Source organism: Bos indicus x Bos taurus, chromosome 2, assembly GCF_003369695.1.
Source record: "Bos indicus x Bos taurus breed Angus x Brahman F1 hybrid chromosome 2, Bos_hybrid_MaternalHap_v2.0, whole genome shotgun sequence".
Classification (NCBI taxonomy): domain Eukaryota; kingdom Metazoa; phylum Chordata; class Mammalia; order Artiodactyla; family Bovidae; genus Bos; species Bos indicus x Bos taurus.
In genome coordinates this window covers 72,018,497-72,038,173 of record NC_040077.1, presented here as the reverse complement: position 1 = coordinate 72,038,173, position 19,677 = coordinate 72,018,497, and the positions used below count along the sequence as shown (strand labels likewise).

The following is a 19,677-nucleotide window of genomic DNA, read 5'->3' as shown; positions in this document are numbered from 1 at the left end:
TCCCAGGGAAACAAGAAGACCAGCCATGGCACGTGGACTCCAGTGCCCAGGGTGCCTGTCCTGGCTGTGTGACCTCAGGTAAGCCCTGAAACTCTCTGAGCCTCAGATTCCAAACCCTAGGAAACAAAGATGAAATCATTTCCCGCAAAGGTATGATACAAGGGTTGCCTGATAACACCATCCAGTGGGTATCTCCAGGAATCCCTTCAACTGTAGTTGGGCATGTGTTACTACCACCACCACCCAATCTACCACCTGCTAAAATCCCCACAGCAAAAGGACAACTGGCATCCTCAGGATAGATGGAAGCCTTGCTTCTGGCTTCCATTCCAAGATATTAACCTCTTCCCAGTTGCAGTCATCTCTATTAATAAACAGAGATGGGCATGGGTCAGGTGGGCTTCAACCTCTCAGGTTTCACATTTCCTCCCAGGGACAGGGGCTTCACTGGCACTTTCAAATGGTAATACACTCGGCCCTGGTGCAACATAATTAGTCTTGGGACTAGAAGGGTAAACAAATGTGTAATTCATGAATTTGCTAATTGTCCTTCATTTTGATCTCCTGCCATTTTTCCTAGACTCTGCCTGACATCCGAGCTTGTGGCAAGGACTCAAAAGAGTGCCGGGTGCGGCCCAGGGAGGCACTGGCTTCAAAGTCGGACACCTGGACTCACCCTCCCCCCAGCTGCCCCCTCCAGCCTGGAGCCCACCACCCCAGATATCACACAAGGCAGGGAGCCCGTGGCACTCCATCTTTTATTTTCTTCAACTGTACACAAATGTAAAATACTTTAACAGCAAGTCTATGGGAAAAAATTGTTTGGTTTTAAATTATTATGAAACAGAACCTAAGGGGAGCTTTATTAAATAAACATAAAGATGGGGATTTAAGGATACACACCTGCATTCTACCATTGTCGTTTTTACTCTAGCTTCTGGGTGTGTAAGGATAGAAAAGACACATCAAACTGAATAAACAAAATCCATGTATACCCTGAAACATTGGCAGGCCACTCAAGGGATTGTTCAGAACATCCACCTCATAAAGATGGCCTCACCATCTAATAAAAATTAAAACTGATCTGTTGGCCTCTTTGGTTCCAAAATTATGTATAATACATTTAACTGTATTTTTTTTTCGCTGCTATAAAAATAACTTCTTTTTTCAAATGGCAGTTTCTGACTAATCATGCAACTAAATCAGTGCAAACATTAAAAGCAATCATTCGCTTAAAAAAGAAGCAAAGGATTTCATTTCAAGTATAAAAAAATATAAAAAGAGTCGTACGAGTCCAGTTACATCTAGTGTGGGTCAACCCTTTAAATTGCATAGTTCACATGGCACTTGGACCTCTGGGGTGAGCTCAATGCTCTGCCAAGGGCCACTTCTGGATACAAGCGGATGGGCAAGGGTTGTATCATGTGCGTTCAGGCGGGTGTGCAAGTGCTAGGAAGGGGGCGGGTGAGCAGGTAGGGGCCACATCCGTGGCTGGCCCTGGTGGCCAGAGCCCACATGGGCCACTTTTGCAAAGCAGCTGAAAGCCTCTCCCTTTTCCCCAGACCCGTTCAACTGCTCCCCTCCCTCAACCCCTGCAGAAGGGGCAACCCCACCCCCCGAGCATCTCCAGAATGCCTTCACCCCACCATTCCCTCCTTTCTAAGAGCTCGCCCTCCCATTGCCTAAGAGTCATTTCCACCCCTCCCTAACCAGTCCTAGAGGAATCTCCCCAGGGAAGGGCACAGATTGCAACTTTTTTTGTTCCACTTGGAACAGTTCAGATTTTAACTTAAAAGGTCAGACCTGGTAGAAAAGTCCCTTTTCAATTATACAACCGGAATGAATGACCATTCAACTGCTAGTGATCAGTTAAAGCATCAAATTAAGACCCTTCTCCTCTCCCTCCCTCCCCACCCCCAAAATACACACACACACACAGAAGTCACACCAGGGCCCCAAGCGACAGTCAAATGGTCACTACCACAGCTCCATGGTCTCCGGTCTCTGGCAGGTGGTAGCCTATTTGGGCCTCCTTCTCCAAGGATGGGAAAGGACAGGCTGCCCGGCTCCCCACAGCAGGAAGGATCCCAGGCCAGGGGAGCAAGCCCACATGTTGCAGCCAAGAGATGTAGGGACCCCGGAGGCCTTGCACAGGCACAGGGGGACTCGCGGCCCTCTGTAGGCTGCCTGCTCCCTACCCCCGCATCTGCTGCTCCTCTCCAAGCTCCGGGTTCGCTCGCTCTCTCTCCCTCTGTGTCTCTTGTCTTTGTGCTTTTCTGTGTGCTCGGAAGGCGCGATTCAGAGTGGCCAGGCCAGCTGGGGGGGCGTGGGGGGACGGTGGCTGTTCACCCCATTCTCTCCGAGTGACAGGCATTTGTGGCTGAACTGCTATTTATCACCGCATACACTTGCTGGGATCCCGGAGGCTGCCATGTGGGTGGCAGGATGCGTCTGGCTGTGCGCGTCTACGTGTGCATTGTCCAGTCCTTCGTGTCCATGGAGGGTTCTCCCTCTGTTTTTGACAGATTGCTGGATGAGGAAGCAGGAAAAGATCTCAGGCTGGCCCCGGGCACCTCCCGGGCATCACCGCGCTCCACTTGCCACACCCTGGTCCCCATGCCCCAACGGAGCCGCGCCCTCAAGCGCAGCCGCACTCCTCCACGATCATGTTGGGCACGTCCCGCTTGACGATGTTGTACTCGTCGTCGAAGTAGAGCATGGACATGGTGCTCAGCTTGGTGGGGATACAGCAGGAGTTCACGGTGCCCGGGTTCAGCCCCCGCATGCGGTACTGGTTTACCACGGCCGTGTGGAAGGACGAGGCCGAGCCCGGCACCCCCGCCAGGTAGGCAGGGCAGCTGCCCTCGCAGTAGTTCCCATAGTAGCCGGTGGGCGCAATGATCCAGTCGTTCCAGCCGATGAGGCGGAAGTCGATGAAGAACTGCTGCCGGCAACACAGGTTGGTCCTCCCGTCGCACTCCAGGCCCCGCTTGCGGATGCGGTGCCTGCTGTCGCCCAGCCGCGCCTGGACCACCACGAAGGGCCGGTGCGACTCCTCGCCCGGGTCCACGAACACGGGCACCACGGCCAGCTCCCGGCAGCTGTCGCACTGCACGTCCAGGCTGAGACGCCGCTCGCCCCGCGAGAACAGGGCCTGGATGGGTTCGGTGAGTGGGAAGGTGTGCCAGCCGCTGCGCTTGAGGTCCACGCGCTTCTCCACCGCGGCCCAGCGGTCGCCAGGGCCCTGCTCCTGGAAGTACACCTTGACCCGCACCTTCCGCCGGCCGCCCTTCTCCAGGACGTAGGGCAGCAGCTTCAGGTAGAGCCACAGGCTGGCCTGCACCACAAACAGGTTCTGGTTGCCTTCGTTGGAGATGAAGAAGTACAGGCGGACCCGGGAGGAGGCCAGGCCATCTGCGGAGAAGCGAGAGACCAGGCCAAGTTAGATCAAGGAGAACACTAGGCACTGCAGAAAACACATTCTGCCGCATGACGCTGGACCGGGCCCTGGCCGAGCAGCTGGAGGACCGTCCTGACCAGAAATACCACTCCTGGGGCCGTGGCCTCCAACGGTAACCTGGGAGAGGCAGGGAAGATTGTTTCCTATTGAGAAGCCCGGACCAGGTTGGAGCCGCAGGGTCCGGGCCTAGAAAACCGGCCTCACCTCTCCCAGGCCAGGGTTCCCTGGAGACAGGCTGTCAGGCCTCAAAGCTCAACGGAGGAATTTGTCAGGAGGCCAAGATCTTAACAAGTTGTTATGGGTATCTGTGAAATCTGAAAAACAAAACCAGGATCTCACTAAGGATTTGGGGTGGGTTGTTTTAGCAGAGTTTGGGTTCTTTCTTTTTTTTTTTTTTTTGGTTAACTTAGGGCATTGCAAAATCCAGCTGAGCCACCTACAGCCTCTTTCCAGTGTTTACCTAAGCATGATCTGATCCAACCCCCAGTGGAACCTCCACTGCAAACAAGCCAGCTCTGCTCAGATTTCTGACACAGGAACGTGTGCTTTGCAGGCTGCAAAGTGCAGCCTTTGCTTCCGAGTACTTCCAAGGGACAGGGCGCGCAGTCTTGAAACTTGAAGTCCACCCCTTTCATGAGACACTGGCTCTCCGTGAATGGCATATTTGAAGTCTCCATCGATAAGGAGAATTGGTTTATTAGTGGTCTCAATAATTCAGTTCAACAAGAAGAGAGGCCATGCCAACTGAGAGAAGAATCCTTTCTCATCCTACATTTCAGTGACCCTGCTCTCTGACGATCCCTACTTTTTTTTTTTTTTTGCTCCAGGAAGAACAAATAAGCCAACTGTGTGGCCTCCGCTGGTTTTATCAAACCTCCTACCACTGCCCCCCTCCCAGCCCCCTCCTCAGGCCTCGCCTGGCTCCTCTAATAACACTGACATCTGACTTTGAAATGGGGGAAAGTGCAGCCTTAAAAGCTGGTCTTGGACGAGCTGCCTGTGACCTGAATCTGTTATTTATAAGTCAAAGAGCTGGCTCCGTGGAACCGACCAGAAATATAACAGCCCCCGCTGTCATTTTGTGCCACCGGGACCAAAAGGCCTCCTCGACCTTCCAGAATCACATTTCTGCTCTGGGCCCCAAAGCACCTTTTAATCCAAGCTCTCTAATTGCATGTCCAGATTCCCCTGACTCTGTCGGACAGCTAAAACGGCAATGCATTTCTTTCTAAGCACAAACCAGCCCTGATTGTCTCTGCTTTTCTCCACACCCGGCCATGCAAAACTTTTCATCCCTTTTCATCCCCAGGCGGCACCTGCACAGTCTGCCTGCTGCCTTGGGGATTGGGGGGAGGCATTCGCAGCCCGGGGACACAACTGCCACCAACTCTCCACCCCCCCCCCCCCAAGGCTCCCTGCCCACCCTGCCCTGCCCAAACCCGAGCTTCCCCCTGCGACCTTCTCGGCAGTCCCCCTGCACAAATGGGGCTGAGCTCCAGGCACAAAAGCCAGCCTGGCTCATTCAAGTCCTGAAAAGGACAGCAGAGCCGAAAGCACTTGCAGCATTTCAGCGCGAGCACATTTTTCTCCTTCTTTTAAAGTTCGAAAGATGTTTTTCCTCGCTTGATTTTTATATTCTGACAGTGGTAAAAAAAATGCAATATAGGGCCGGAGGAACATTCCAGAAAGGACTCCGACCCTTTGTTAAGTAGGAACTCTGCTGGCTCTAAAGCCAGGGAGCTGCCTCAGCTCCCAAGCAAGCCGAGAGGCACGGGGCTGCCCCCTGAGCTGCAGCCTTTCTCTGCGTAAATGATGGGACCTGTTGAGAAGCCTGCCTTCCACCGATTCCGGTGCCCACACAATCGGAAGAGAGGTTGCCTAGCTCTCCCCAGCGAAGCTTCAGCAATCCTGGCAAGCCCACGCCGCCCGGCGATGGAAGCGGCCCCAGGGGCCTCTCACGCAGGCACACACACACACACACACACACACACACACACACAGTCACACACACATACACACACTCCTCCGGCCCACGGATATCAACAAGCACACACATCTCCATCTATACTGCTAAGCCTACACTCCGATCGTGGGAAACAAAAACATTAAGCAATCACCAAGCGAGTGCCCGCGGAGCCAGGGCCGCACGCGTCCGCCGGGAGGGGGACGCGCGCCCAAAGGCGCTGGGGCCCGTTTCGGAGAGCAGGGGTGGAGGACAGAGCGCTCCTCGGCGGGGATAGGAGAGTAGGAAGGGGTTGCTGCCTTCGAGAAGAGGACCGCAACCCGGTCGGAGCGCACAGGGTCGGAGGCGAGAGGGCCGAGCCAGCAGTCCGGGTTTCCCCCAGGGCGCGCGGGCTGCGGCGGCGGCGGCCAGAGTCAGCGAAGAGAAGAGGGTGGAGGAGATAGCGAGGGCCGCTCGAGGGACCGACCCACCTGTCTCGGCGAAGCTGATGATCTCGGAGACGCGCTCCTGGCCGTCGGCACCCGGGCTGGCGTGGCCGTCGAGGTGCGGGATCTCCACCCGGCCGTCCTCGCGCACCTTGCCCGCGTGCAGCTTGCGCAGGGCCGTGACCATGGCGGCCTTGGGCACGGCGTGTGTGATGTTGGGCCGGCCCCGCATCTGCAGGCGGTTCAAGATGTGCCGCTTCACCGCCTCCAGGAAGTCGCCGTCTACCCGGCCCAGCTCCTCCGGCCGCCGGAAGCCGCCGCACGACGTGCAGGTGTCCTGCGAGCCGCCGGGGGCTCCGGGCGGCGGCGGGGGCGGTTGCGGCGCGGCGGGCAACGGCGGGGGCGTGGGAGAGCCCCAGACCCCGGGCCCCAGCGAGCCCACCGCCAGCATCAAAAGGCAGGCGGCCCCCAGCGCCCGACCGGGCAGCCCGTCCATGGTGCGCCGCTGGCGACGAGGGCGCCCGCCGCGAGGCGAGCCGAGCCGAGCGCAGGGCGGCTCACGGCTCCCGGCGCGCCGCCCCGCCCCGCCCCCGCCCGGGCCTCCGCCCGCCCGCCGGGAGGGCCGCAGCCGGCTCACAGAGGGAGGGGGCCCGGTCGGGCTGCGGGGGTTCCCGCGCGGCGGGGAAGGGGCGCCGTGGGCCGCCGGAGGCCGGAGAGGCGCCCTGGCGAGGCAGGGGCCGGAGGGTTACTGCCGCACGGGCGTCTCGGGGCGCCTCGGCATCCGCAGCTTTTCCACCATCCTCTCCGCGTCGGGGCCCCGCTGCCCCCGCTCGGGTGAAGCGAAAGCAGCGGCAGCGGCGGCTTGGCGGCCGGGCTCGGAAGGTGGCAAAAGGGCCGGTCGACGCAACTTGGGCGAGAAGGAAGCGAAGGCGCCCGAGCCCCCAGAGCGGAGCCGGGCGCGGCTTGGCGCGGCGCTGCGGCGGGCGCTGCGGCGGGGCCCCGCGCTCGCACCTGAGCGCCTCGCCCTCGCCGCCTAGCACCGAGGAAGGGCCGCGGGAGGTGGCGACGGGCGGGTCGTCCTCTCCGCGGGTTGGCGGGCGGACAGCGGAGCGAGTGCGGTGCCGGGAGCGCCGCGGAGCGAGGGCCCGCTCAGAGGCGGCGCGGAGCCCGGGACCGCGGGCCCTGCAGTCCTCGCGGCGCGTCACAAGGCAAAGTTGTCTCCAGGCTCCCGGGGCGCCGCATCCACCGGCAGGCGGGCAGGCGGGCCGGCCGCTGCGCGCTCCGGCGGGTCCTCTGCTCCGCCCGCCTCCTCGCCGCCTGCCTCCCTCCGCCCGCCTGCGCGGGCCGGCGGAGCTCCGAGCGCCAGGCTAGGCGGCGGCGGGGCCCTCCTCGTCCGGGTCTTTTCTGCTTGCGCGGCGACGGCGATGTCGGTTCGAGCTCCTAAAAGTCTCACCGCGTCCCCGGCGCGGGTACCCTTGCTGGCTCTCCCGCCGGCACACGCCGCAGGGCCGGGAGAGAGCGGCGGGTGGCGGCCGCGTCCCTGTGCCCGGTCGCGGCAGAGTGCGGAGCCCGCCGAGGAGGAGTTCTTCGCTTTGCCCTCTTCTTTTACTCTCCTCGTTTTTTCTCCCAAGGGTGAAAAAAAAGCCGCACAATCTCCGTATGTGCGCGCGCGTTGTGATAGAGGTTGGCAGGAAAAAAAAAAAAGGGGGGGGGGGAGGCAATCTCGCCCTGGCCGTGCGGGAGGAGACTTTCCGCGCCTCCCCGCTCCGCTTCCCGGGGTTGCGGGGGGGATGCAGGGGGAGGGGGAGGCGGAATCTGTTCAGGTTGATGCTGCCCGCTCCCCGCCCACCCCAGCTTCCCTCCGCTCTTTTCCTTCTGCTTTAGCGAGAAGGAGGAGCGAACAGGCTGGCTCCCCTCCCCTCCCCACCCCACAAGACCGGGCCACTTCTGCGGTCTCTAAACTTTCTCACCACGTGGGCGCCCCGGACCCCCGCCCGGCTGGGCGGCGGGCGGCACCGACGGGCTCTCCGACCCAGGATCCCAGCGCTTGTCTCCTCCCGGCCGCCGCGCAGGCCCTGTCCTAGTCCCTTCCGCCTCCTTCCCCGCCCATGAGAGGCACCTCTCCTCGCCGCAGCCGCCCCCGGCCTTCCTGGGGTGCTCCTTCGCAGGCCGCGGCAAGGCGGGGGCGGCGGGGCGGCCGCGGGCGCCGCGGACTGGCTCCGCCGGTGGATGTCGCTCCGGGGCTGCAGTGCCGGAGCAGAGCGCCCCGGGCCGCCAGCATGCTGGGTGAGACGTGGACCCTGCACACTGGAGGGGTCTGGGGGGCCGCTACCTCCGCCGGCGCCGCTCCCCGAGAAGCTCCTCGACTGCATGGGGAACCGGCCTCGCGGCCCATGAGTCTCCCGAGCTCTGGGCTTGCCAGGCTGGAGAGGCTTCCAGCACCACTGCGGCCGCCACCCCCCTAGTTGGCAAATCTTGGCCTCAGACAAAGCCAGGTCCCAATCGAGGCTCCGCTACGGCCGGCCTTGCCGGAGTGACCGTGGCTAGAGCCTTCCCATCCTAGTCTCTGCCGCCTCGTGCGTACACGGGGCACAGTAACGACTATTATCACACTGACTGGTGGGGAGCCCTAAAGTAGGCAACGGAGCCAAGTTCCTCACAGAACTCAAGAAACTACCTTTCCAAGGCTGCCGTTCTTAGGCCACTAGACGAAAGACGCTGTCAGTGAACACCAGAATCCCAGCCTCGTCCAGAACCCCAAGTGCAGTCCGTTCCTTCTGTTCCACCTGGCGTCCCTACCACCATGTGGAGCAACAGGACGGTGCTCCTAGGGTGCAGCAGGAACGCGGCCTTGCGCTCTCGTCTCAACTGCCTAGACCCCCACCCACAGTGAATGCGCCGCCTAACAACGGAACTGCAGGGAGTTTAGCTTTCTTAGCGTGTCTGGGAGCCCGGGACAACCGAGGTGGACCGCGGCCTCAGGCTCAGGGCTCCCCCCAGCACCCGCGGCCCCTCATCGCAAGCTTCTCAGGCCAGCCGAGCACCGTGTCGTTTAGCCTCAGCCGGACCGCAGCCTCACCGAGGTCCGCAAGTCTAGAGGCGGAGCGCCCCCTCCCTCCCGATCCGAGGAACCGACTCAAAGGTGCGCAGGGCCGGTCCCACGGTACAAAAATGGGCTGCTCTGGGTTTATCAACCCAAAGTCCGAAATAGAGGACCGGCAGGGTCCTCGAAATGGCAACCCTTCTGGTTCCTTAGGGCTTTCTCCAAATCCTAAATCGTTGCCACTCCCAAACTGACAGCCCTTTGTTCCCTCGGCTTACCACCCCTGGCCCTGGCCCTGGCCCTGGCCCAGATCCTGGGAAACCCCGAGCAGAGAGGAGGTACCTCTGCCTCCTGGGCAGCTTGTACCACCACCTTCTACGGGTGGCCCTGAGCCAGCCCAACCCACCTTTGTGATTTTGCTTGCCTCTTCTGCCAGGCACACATGCTCTGGTCTACTGGTCCTTCCCATCACCACAGCCACCAACGTACATGGGAAACTCACACCCAGTCCTCAAGACCCAGCCCAATCTTTTCTTGGCGAAGCCGCTATGGCCTTCTTGTGCCCTGAATAGTCGTCTCCTGGTTTTGCCCCTCAGATCAGTGCCCAGATGTTTCCTCTTCACCTCTCTCCTGTGTGGGGCCTCAGATCCTGCAGGACAGGGACCAGGCCTCTGTGTGATGCCAGACCTGGAAGGTAATCAGGTACACTTATTGAACCAGTGTTTGGTTGGTTGACTGATTGATGGATTGAAAGAAGTCAGTGAGCCAGCAAAGGATTTAAAACCTCTACTTCTCAGCACAAACTCACAGTAGTGTTCCTTGCCTTCTCAGTTACAACCCTTTATTTATTTTTTTCTGAAAGTGTTAGTCACTCAGTTGTGTTTGATTCTTTGTGGCCCCATGGACTGGGGCCCACCAGGCTCCTCTGTTCATGGAATTCTCCAGGCAAGAATACTGGAGTGGGTGATTCCCTTCTCTAGGAAATCTTCCCCACCCAGGGATTGAACCCCAGCCTAACACATTGCAGGCAGATTCTTTACCTTCTATGAGCCACCAGGAAAGCCCATTTATTTATGTTTGTATTTATTTATATTTGTTTATTTTTTGGCCACACCCCACAGCATACAGGGTTTTAGTTCCCTGACTAGGGATTGAACCCAGGCCCCATGCAGTGAAGTCTTAACCACTGGACCATCAGAGAAGCCCCACAACCCTTCTTATTGTGGACAGAGCTGGGCAAAGCTGTGGGAAGAGGGGAGGGCTCCACGCCTTTGTGAATGTGCAGCATCCTGATCATCCCCCTGGTGCTGGGAAGAGGTAAAAGCTACCATGTCCTTGCTGGTCGGAGGAGGGAAGATGAGGTTCAGAGGAGGGTCCACATTTTGCTCCCCTGATGAAGGAGCTGCAGCCCCGCTGCCAGTCATCTGCTGGGAGGGAACTGGGTCAAGCGGTAGTCAGAAACCATCTGCTCGAGAAGCTGGGATTATCCCGCCCTCTGCTGATCCCCCAGCCCTCAGGAGCCAAGGGTGTAAATTGAGTTCTTCCAGATCACCTTGTGCTTTGTGGGGGAGCTCCCCATTCCCTGCTGAGGGGCAAGGACCTTTTCCTGTTGCTTCAAAGCCTCATTTAGCACTGGACTCTGTTCTCCTTTAGATTGAGAGTGACCTCAGCCCTCAGTCTGAGCCAGGGATGTGACTGCGCCTGTCAGTTTTGAATACAATAATATACATCAATACTTCAGCCAACGCCCTCTAGAAGGGCTGCAGGACCGGGCCGCCCCCACACGGAATGCTGGCTCCCTGACGTCATCAAGGAACTCAGGCCCAATGGGAAAGGCAGGAGGAAGCATGACGACAACACGGATCCAGGCACTCAGAGCATTAAGAGGCTTCCCCCAGGGAGCTCAGAGCACGTGCTCTCACAAGCTTGTATTGTTTTGTTTTGCATAACCCTTAGTTCAGTGTCAATTTGGAGCTGACGAAGATGTCCAGAAATGACAAAGCAAATGATAAAAGTGAATCTCAGCATGCAATTCTTGGCCACACGGACCCTACGGAGTGTTGGGGCACAGTCCTTCTCAACATGGATGCTCCAGGCCTGGGGTGGAGAGGGGCCTCTGTCTGAGTTGGGTTCCAGGGATCGGTGTTCACTTTCACCACTGGTCAAGAAGCCACAGCTGCCAGACATCACCATCATGCATTATAACTCTGTAGGGCAGCTCGCTATCTGAACAGGAGCTTCATGCCAGGCCACACGAGACAGCCTGCCCACCAGCAGCCCCAGGCACAAGAGCAGGACAACCCGGAGCTAGGTGCAAAGCAGGATGGAGCCAGGGAACCACAAAGGACAGAGGACCACCAGCTGACCTGTATAAAAGCCCAGGCACCAACACAGAGCCCTTTCAGGAAGTCCACCTCATGCATTTTCCATCCTGAGGAAAGTCCTTGATGAGAGAGTGGGCATGGGAGGCTTACTTTAATAAGGCAGCCCCTTATTTCTCACCAGGGCAACTGGACAGTGCCCACCTTCCAAGACCCAGCAGCCCTTCACATTCCCAAGTCCTTCTGCTGTGGCCTGGAAATGATGCCAGTCATCTCTGAAACTCCACGTGTGCTAAGGAGCATCCACGCCTGGCACCCAACTCAGCACTGGCTCACCTGCACCTGTGTGTGACCTGGCCGGTGGTCCTGGGGTTCAAACACAGAGCCAAGAATTCCAGTGAATCCACAGGGCATCCCACCTCATGCGTGCCACTTCCCCAGCTTCCCACCTGGCATGAGCATCTGACACAGCCATGTCACACCTTTGCATGGCCCTGTGCTGTTTCTAAACCAGCTCCAACACAGAATCACCTTGCAGGGCTTCTGTCTAGCCATTCCTCTTGATCTAATTCCCTCAGCACCCAGTCTCCTGAAATCTACTGTCTGTTAGCAAGAACCACACAAATCACTGTATTTGTGGTTCCATTCCTGGGAATGGGCTAGCCTGAGGGAACATAGGGAGCCCCCATCCTCTTTCCCGAGCGAGACTGGGGGCAGGGGTGCCAGAGGCTATGCGAGAGTAGGATTCAACATGTTTTGAATGTTCAGGAATTATTTCAACAGCAGGCCCGTAGGGATGGCTGTCCAAGTTGGTGGTTTTTTCTGGAAAAATAGAGGTGCTAAATACAGCATTTGGTGAGTGTCCCACTTCAAACTGCTCATCACAAACTAGTCCTGGCACAGAATTCCTTCCTATCCACTCGATAACCACACTGAACTAGCTGCTGGGGATCTAGCAACGCAGAATCAAAGTCCTGACCCTGCTCACCCACTCCCCCTGGGTGTACTGGGAGACAGCTCGGGCAGCTTGCTGATACCTGTGGTGCAGCCGGAGCCAGGACAAGGAACACCTCCATCTGCCAGGAGGCTCAGAGGAGGCACGATCTGAGCTGAGACTTGAAGCAGAAGGAGGCGTTGTCCAGGTGGACGTGAGAGAGCGAAGATTGGCTGAGGGGAACCCAAGTGATGAGAACATGTGGTCCAGGTGAAGAGCAAGGGCAAGTCCATGGGGACGAGGCTGGGGAGGCGCCTTGTCAGTCCAGAAAGGCGTGTCAAGGCCAGAAGGGCATGTGGCCCTTGGCAGGAGTGTTTGAAGAAGATTTGGCAATATTGGGAGCTGGAAGTGCCCCCCACTGGCATCAGGGAGGCAGTGAGGACCACCAGGAAGGAAGTGGGGTGTGACCTTTTTCCTCAGGACAGAAGTCCAGGGCAGCTGGTGCCAGGTAGGGGGATAAGCAGGAAGAATTGAGGCTCTCCTTCCACCCCATTTCTGCCATGAGAGATCCTGTATACAGCTTCCAGATGCCTGTGTGTGGCCAGAACCCAAAGAGCTGGTTATTTTGCAGCTAACACAGAGAAAGGGAGCATTTCTTTTCCTTTTTTTCTTTTAAGATTTTTTTCATGTGGACCATTTTGAAAGTCTTTATTGCTTCTGTTTTATGTTTTGACTTTTTGGCCACAAGAAACCTGCACCCCATGCACTGGAAGGCAAAGTCTTAACCCCTGGACCACGAGGGAAGTGCCAAGGGGAGTGTTTCTAAAGCTTCTTTATTTTGGGTCTCCAAACCCAACTGTGTCCACTTCAGGAACACTTGGGTCCCAGCATCAAACTCCGCTTAAATGTCATTCCTTGGTCCTCAGACATTCTTAAACTTTAGAACTGACCTTTATATCTGCTCCTTGAGGGATGAGGTGTGCCTGATCCATCCATCCAGTGAGTCACCAGTCATGAAAAATGCATGGCTGACCCAAGACAGGGTTTCTCAGGTTCTAATGAAAGTCAGGGACAAGACAGGGAAAAAAAAAAAAAAGGGAAATTAACCTGGTATACAGGTGCAGGCAAGACATCTTTTTTACTTGTTTAAACAAGAACCATGAACATGTTCATCCATTTATGTATGTGAAGCTAAGGACCTCTATTGCCACAGGTCACTCCACACCGCAGTGCACTTTATGCCCCACATTCTTATGGATCCATCCCTGGGGGGCTCCCGCAGTAAAGCAGCTCAGAAAGAGGCCGTTGTGATGCTGTGCTCCACGCAGTCTCCTCTTCCTTACAGAACACACTAACTGAATCCTCATAGTCAGTACAATGGTCTCTGTCTAACTGATGAAGATAACTCTTTGGAGTAACCACTGTTATAGAAGAAGGAAAAAAAATCCCAGCACGATTACCAGCTTCATCCCCCCAGAGCCCAGGCCTGTCAACTGGCTCCTGAAGCTGTGTTAATGTCAAGTTCTCTCCACGTTCAGCCCTCTCCCTCTGGCAGAGGCTAGGCCCCAGGCCTCTGTTAGTCAATTGCTGATCCCAGAAAAGAGGCATTTCTTACACCCCTCCTCGGGCTGAGAGCATTCAGCTCTTTTAGCCCCTTCCCTTCCCCCATATATTAGCTTATGAGTTGAAATCCTGGAGGAAAAAAAGGAAGAATGAAAAGAAAAGGCTCTGATTTTTGCTTGATGGATAAATGTATTTATATCTAATTAGGAGCCCCCACTGTGCAGGGGGTGAAGTGTTTTCGTTCTGGCCTATTGAAGGACAAATAACTATTATGTGCTTGTTCTCTGAGCTGGTAAAAGGAACCCAGAGTCGGTCTGCATTAGTGCCATCAATAGAACTGGGAGCAGGACCCTGGTGAACGCCAGAGTCCTCAAGGCTTTCCCTGCTCACGGGGCCCATCTGCCCAGAGCTGTTTCATGCAAGCTGTTCTCAAGCCCTGGGGGTTTGAGGATTTGCCCTATTCTACCCTTCCAAAAAAAGAGACAGGAAAAGAAAAAGAAAGGAAGAAAGAAAGAGGGGAAGGAAGGGAGAGAGGAGACGAAGGGATGGAGGGAGGAAGGAACCAGCATCTTTAGGATGAAGACACATACAACATTCAACTTTCATTTCAGCGTCACCTCACTTAGAGGGTTTGACACTTCTGGAACCCCCGAAATGTCCTACTAACTCAGAAATTACAGCACAGAGCAAGGAACTTAATTCAAAATAAAAAGAAGCTGCCAGTGCCTTGCCTTTCATCAAGGATACGGGAGCTAAAACACTCATCCACTGACATTCACTTTCCCTAATCAAAAGAAGCTAAGAATAAGCATTCATACAGAATCCCTTATGACATTGTTGATGTCTATAAGGAATGTGGTCAAACTGTTATTTACCTAAGCTCAGTTCCCCAAGAATCCTATTTTTTAAAGATTTTTTGATGTGGACCATTTCTAAAGTCTTTATTTGTTGCAATATTGCTTCTGTTTTATGTTTTTGGGGTTTTTGGCTGCTAGGCGTGTGGGATTTTAGCTCTCTGACCAGGGATCAAACCCACACCCCCTGCATTGGAAGGTGAAGTCTCAACCACTGGACACCAGGGAAGTACTTCCCCAAGAATCCCTTATCAATTCAATATAGAAATACTCTGACACACCCCAAATCTTGCATGTAGTGAGGTGACATCCTTTCCAGCCACAAGGGCGTGTTCTGGGTTCAGGGTTTCTCAGCATCATTTCTGACCCTTCCCGATGCCTCCATCCTTTCTTCCCAAAGTGCTTTTTTATCTGTCATACAGAATGCCGTGATACAGAAGACCAGGTAGGAACAGAGCAATCGGCCAGGCAACCACAGGGCTGTGGCACTCTGACGCCAGGCCCTTCGTGGCAGCAAGCGCTAGGCCCCCCAGAGAGCAGCATGTCGGGAGCAGGTGAGTGGGAAACACCCTCCCCTTCCCCTCCACTGCCACCATTCCCCTCCCCTCCCCAGTACTGTGGGATCTGCAGAGGATGGAGGGAAGAGGGGAGCCCAGGGTTGGAGAGACCCTGGAAGAAGTCAGGGACAGTATCTGGCCAGGGCCTTCCAGACAGCAGACTTCTGAATAAGGAGCAGAAAGACCCCAGTGGGGTCATGTTGACGTCAGGACTGCACCCTCCCACAGCAGCCCTGAGAGCAAGGAGACATGCGGCTGAAATGGGGTGACTACCCAGATAGGGAGCAGGAAGAAAAAGAAGACAAGAAACAGATAAGGAGCAGTCAGAGAGGTGGAATAAAAGCCAGGACAGGGTGGTGTCACAAAGCTGGAGGGGCTACAGGAGCAGGGGTGGCCAAGAAGGCCAAGTGCAACAGACGGGTCCCAGGGGAGGCGGGATAGGGCACTCTGGGGGCACCCTGTGCCAGGAGACGGGTGGTTTCCGAATGAGCAACCTGCCCAGGGGAAGGGAGACTTGTGGATGCAAAAAGGCACTGTGTCCCTCCTGATCCAGACCTCAGGGTCTGGAATTCAAGGTTGAGGAGGTAGGTGGTCTTTTCAGGGGGTCACCTCCAAACCTGGGAGCTTTCCCACTTTCAAGGGGACTTTGTCCCAGGATGGCTGAATCCCAGCAGTAGAGGTAAGCAGACTGCATGGGAGGCCCGCTGGCAGCCCTCGGGCCGAGTCCCGGGGGGAAAGGATTGCCTGGGGCATCTTACACTGAGAGGTAGACATGGAGGCCCAAACTGAAGCCCAGCCCAGGAGCTGGAGGAAGAGGACGGTGGTAGGCCCGGAAAGGTCATTGCAGGAACTGAATGCAAAAGGCTGGATGGTGAAAGTATGTGTGTATGTTGAGGTATATATGCCTTGGGTATGGGTCTTTGTGTGTGTTAAAGTGTGTGTAGCAAATGTGTGTATTAGTGTTTGTACTGGTGTGTGATGGCATATGTGTGTGGTGGCATACGTGTTTTGTGTGTTGGGATGTGTGTGTTGGGGTGCACGTGTGTTAGTGTAGCAGGGGTGTGAGTATGGTGTGTGTGTAGATGTGTAACTAAGTCACCAAATACAGGGATAATGACCAGTCTCAGGATACTTCCGCCAATGAGATTAAGACTGAGGGAAACAATATTAAGTCCCTTTTCTGGCCTCTAAGAACTCACTCCTGGCTTCAGGAGAGGCTTAGAAGGCAGAATTCCTAGGAGTGTGTGACAGGGGAGGAGATGGAGAAGGAGGAGTCAGGAGCAGCAGGTGTTGGCATGGGGGCCTCCTCCTGCCCCATGGGCAAGCCGGATGTCAGAGGTGGTCCACAGGGCCTTGCTCAGGGGTCGTATGGCCACCACCCCATTGGGCAGGAAAGCACAGACTTGCCCAGGCCCTCCCGTTCTTCCCGAGTCCCCACAGCCACAGAAAGAAAATGCTCCCCAGATTCCCCTGGAATGACTTTCCCTAGAAACATTAAGAAGGTGTGGTCTGCAAGATGTGGTCATCAGAGGCTCCAAAGGAAGCAGCTGGTGGCTCTCCCAAAGCCACCCATGAGCCTCAGTGCCGGGGAAGCGGGGCTGGGTGGACAGCACGCCTCTAGCCTGACTGGTCTAGAGCCAGAGTCTGCGTGGAGACAAAGTGACGATGGGCACTCCTGCCCCGGCTACCGGGCAGGCTGGTGACCTTCAGCCCCAGGAGGAAGAATCATTCTCCAGCTCATAAACAGTTAACTCTTCCCCACAACCTTGCTCCGCTGTTCAGTCTTTATAGGGGTCTCCACTGTCAGGGCAGCGGTTCAAATCGCTGATGAGGTCTCAGGCTCCTCACCTACTCCCGCAGCCTCTCCTGCTTCTGATGAAGCACTCCCTTCCTCAGCCCCAGATACTCACACTCTCTCTCATGCAGCCACCAGGGACCACTTCTAGTGACCCGAATAGCCATATGTCTCTAGGATGACCACTGCTCCCGGCTCTCTGGGGACTGAGAAGTTTCCCTGGAAGTGGGACATTCCGTGCACGGTTCCTGGCAAACTGGGAGAGTTGGTCACACGGGGTGCTTCACCCCGTCAAACTTTACTGATGCCATCACCCCCAACTGCAGCATCCTCCCCCTAAACCTTGTCTGCTTTAGGAACACCCTGTATCCAAAGTCACCTACACAAAGCTCCTCTGAGTCAGCTCCTGCCTCCACTGAAATGGACCAACTGCCCCTCCCTCGGTGTCTCCCTCCCGGTAGCCAGCTCTTCAATACTTGCCTCTACTGTGCTACTCAGTCGCTCACTCATGTCTGACTCTTTGCAACCCCATGGACTGCAACCTGCCAGGCTCCTCTATCCATGGGGTTCTCCAGGCAAGAATAATGGAGTGGGTTGCCATTCACTTCTCCAGGGGATCTTCCCCACCCAGGGATCGAACCTGCATCCCTTGAGTCTCCTGCATTGGCAGGGGGATTCTTTACCACTAGCACCCTCAAGCTCAATAATCCATGTTGCCTGCTAGACTCTAGTCTTGTGGAGCACAAGACTATGCTGTCTTCATGTTTCTATGGCCATCACTAAACCCAGCAACCATGAATGAGCCACAGGTGTTGGCAAACCTATTTTCAAATACATGGGAAGGAATTCTGTGATGGATGGAGACACCCAAGATAAAGTTCTTTCAGATATTCTTTAAAGTCATCTTATTCCACTGATTGATTTAACATTGAATACCCAGCTGCCACGCCCAGAAGCTATAGAAGTAAACAAGAGAGTAAAAATCTCTGTCTTCACAAAACTTCCTATCTAGCAAAGAAACACATAATAAATATGTTTTTAAAAGCAAATAATTTATGGACTTCCCTGGTAGTCCAATGATTAAGAATCCGCCTGCCAATGCAATATACAAGGGTTTGATCCCTGGTCCCAGAAGATCTCACGCCCTCTGGGCAACTAAGGCCATGTGCCTTGCTCTGGAGTTCACAGGTCACAACTGCTGAGCCCGTGTGTGGCAACTAGAGAGAGCCTGAGCACAGCAACAAAGACCCAGCTCAGCCAAAAATAAATAAATAGGGACTTTTTTAAAAAGCAAAGAATTTCCAAGGGTGAAAAGTGTCATGAATTTTTAAAAGGTGGTTCGTGGGATGAAGACTGGTCAGAAGGCTACTTAAGTCAGAAAAGACTTCTCCGAGGAGGGGATCCAAAGATAAGGAGGCAGTCACAGAGATCTGGGGGAGGGGATTCAAAGTAAGACTAATCTTAGGACATTCAAGGAGTAGAAAGCAAGCCAATGTGATTGGAGCACAGTGAAGCAAGAAGAGGACTGAAAGAAGCAGAAGTAGAGGCTAGATCACATTCATCTTTGTAAGTTCCACTCCTTAGGATTGGATTTGACCTCAGTGGCCAACAAAAGATAGTTCTCATGCAGGAAAAGATCAGAGTTAGGGATTCCAAGCCTGGTAAGATGGCTCCGTGGTCATCGGGCTCACATACTTATTCTGCTTTTCATATCATGTGGTGTCTATCATCAAAATTATTTCATAATTACAAGATGGCTGCTGGAGCACCATCCATCACACTTCATTTCAAACAGTGGGAAGGAGGAAAGGAGAGCAAACTCTTGCATCCTCTTAGCTGAGCCAGCTCTGTTGGAGGAATAATCCCAAAAGCCCCATTCAACAAATTTGCTTTTCTCTCCTTGGCCACCAGTAGATGTACAGGAGGCTGGGAAGTAAAGACACTCAGCTGGGTGCTACCCTGCTCCAAATTAAACAATGGTTAATTCAAAAAGTAAGAAATACAGAGTAAAGACTGAGGGCACAAAGGGTGTGGCAAGGAGCCTGGAGTTTCTTCTAAGTACAATGAGAAGGTTTTAGAGGGTTTTATCAAGTGCAGTTGTGATCTGATTTACGCAATGAGATCACTCTAGCTGAGGGTGCAGACTAGACTTCAAGATGAGTTAGGTGCTGTTGCAATAATCCAAGTGAGAGATAATGGTAGTCATGCCAGCATTTCAACAGTGGAGGTAGTGAGAAGTGGCTGGATCTGGCCTTTGTTTGGGGGCTTGTGTCAACAGGATGTGCTGATGGATTGAGTATGGGGATATGAAGGCAAGAGAGAATTCAGAAGTTTGGAGACTGAGCAATCAAGAAGATGTGGTATGGCTTATGGGGAAGGGGGAGGTGGGTGGGGCAATAAAAAATTCCCCTTGAATGTATGGATTTTGAGAGGCCCATTGGGCACTGGTAGTGGCTGCTGAATAAGCAGCTGGTGTAACTTTGAGGTTTGGGGCGGACGTCAACCAAATTTGGGAGCTGCCAGCATATGGATGGTACTGAAAGTCAGGGTGAAATGAGCTCCCCCAGCCAGAGGGTGCCGATGGACAAGAGGAAGGGAGGCGGCCAAGGGTGAGGCCCTCAGGCACTTTGGCCTTGAGAGGTGGGAGAACCAGCGAAGGAGGAGAGAGCTGAGGCTAGAGTGGTGGACGGGGCAGGGGCAAGGGCCAACTGCCAAGTGGTGGGAGCGGCCAAGTCCCGAGAGAACAGAGAATTCATCCAGGG

At 55.2% G+C, this 19,677-nt stretch overlaps 1 protein-coding gene across 1 annotated transcript; it reads right to left on the bottom strand.

Moving 5' to 3' along the window:
• Window positions 1-739: 739 nt before the first annotated feature.
• Window positions 740-6,400, bottom strand: INHBB (inhibin subunit beta B). Its single transcript, XM_027562654.1, has 2 exons — window positions 5,894-6,400; window positions 740-3,414 (listed from the first exon to the last, which is right to left on the bottom strand). The coding sequence occupies exons 1-2, from the start codon at window positions 6,342-6,344 to the stop codon at window positions 2,639-2,641; spliced, it is 1,227 nt and encodes a 408-aa protein (XP_027418455.1). The 5' UTR covers window positions 6,345-6,400; the 3' UTR covers window positions 740-2,638.
• Between the last annotated feature and the right edge of the window lie 13,277 nt (window positions 6,401-19,677).

Coding starts and splice junctions, on each gene's coding strand:
- INHBB (XM_027562654.1), bottom strand. CDS start 6,344: ATGGACGGGCTGCCCGGTCGGGCGCTGGGGGCCGCCTGCCTTTTGATG. Junction 3,415..5,893: donor CATCAGCTTCGCCGAGACAG/GTGGGTCGGTCC, acceptor GCTTCTCCGCAG/ATGGCCTGGCCTCCTCCCGG.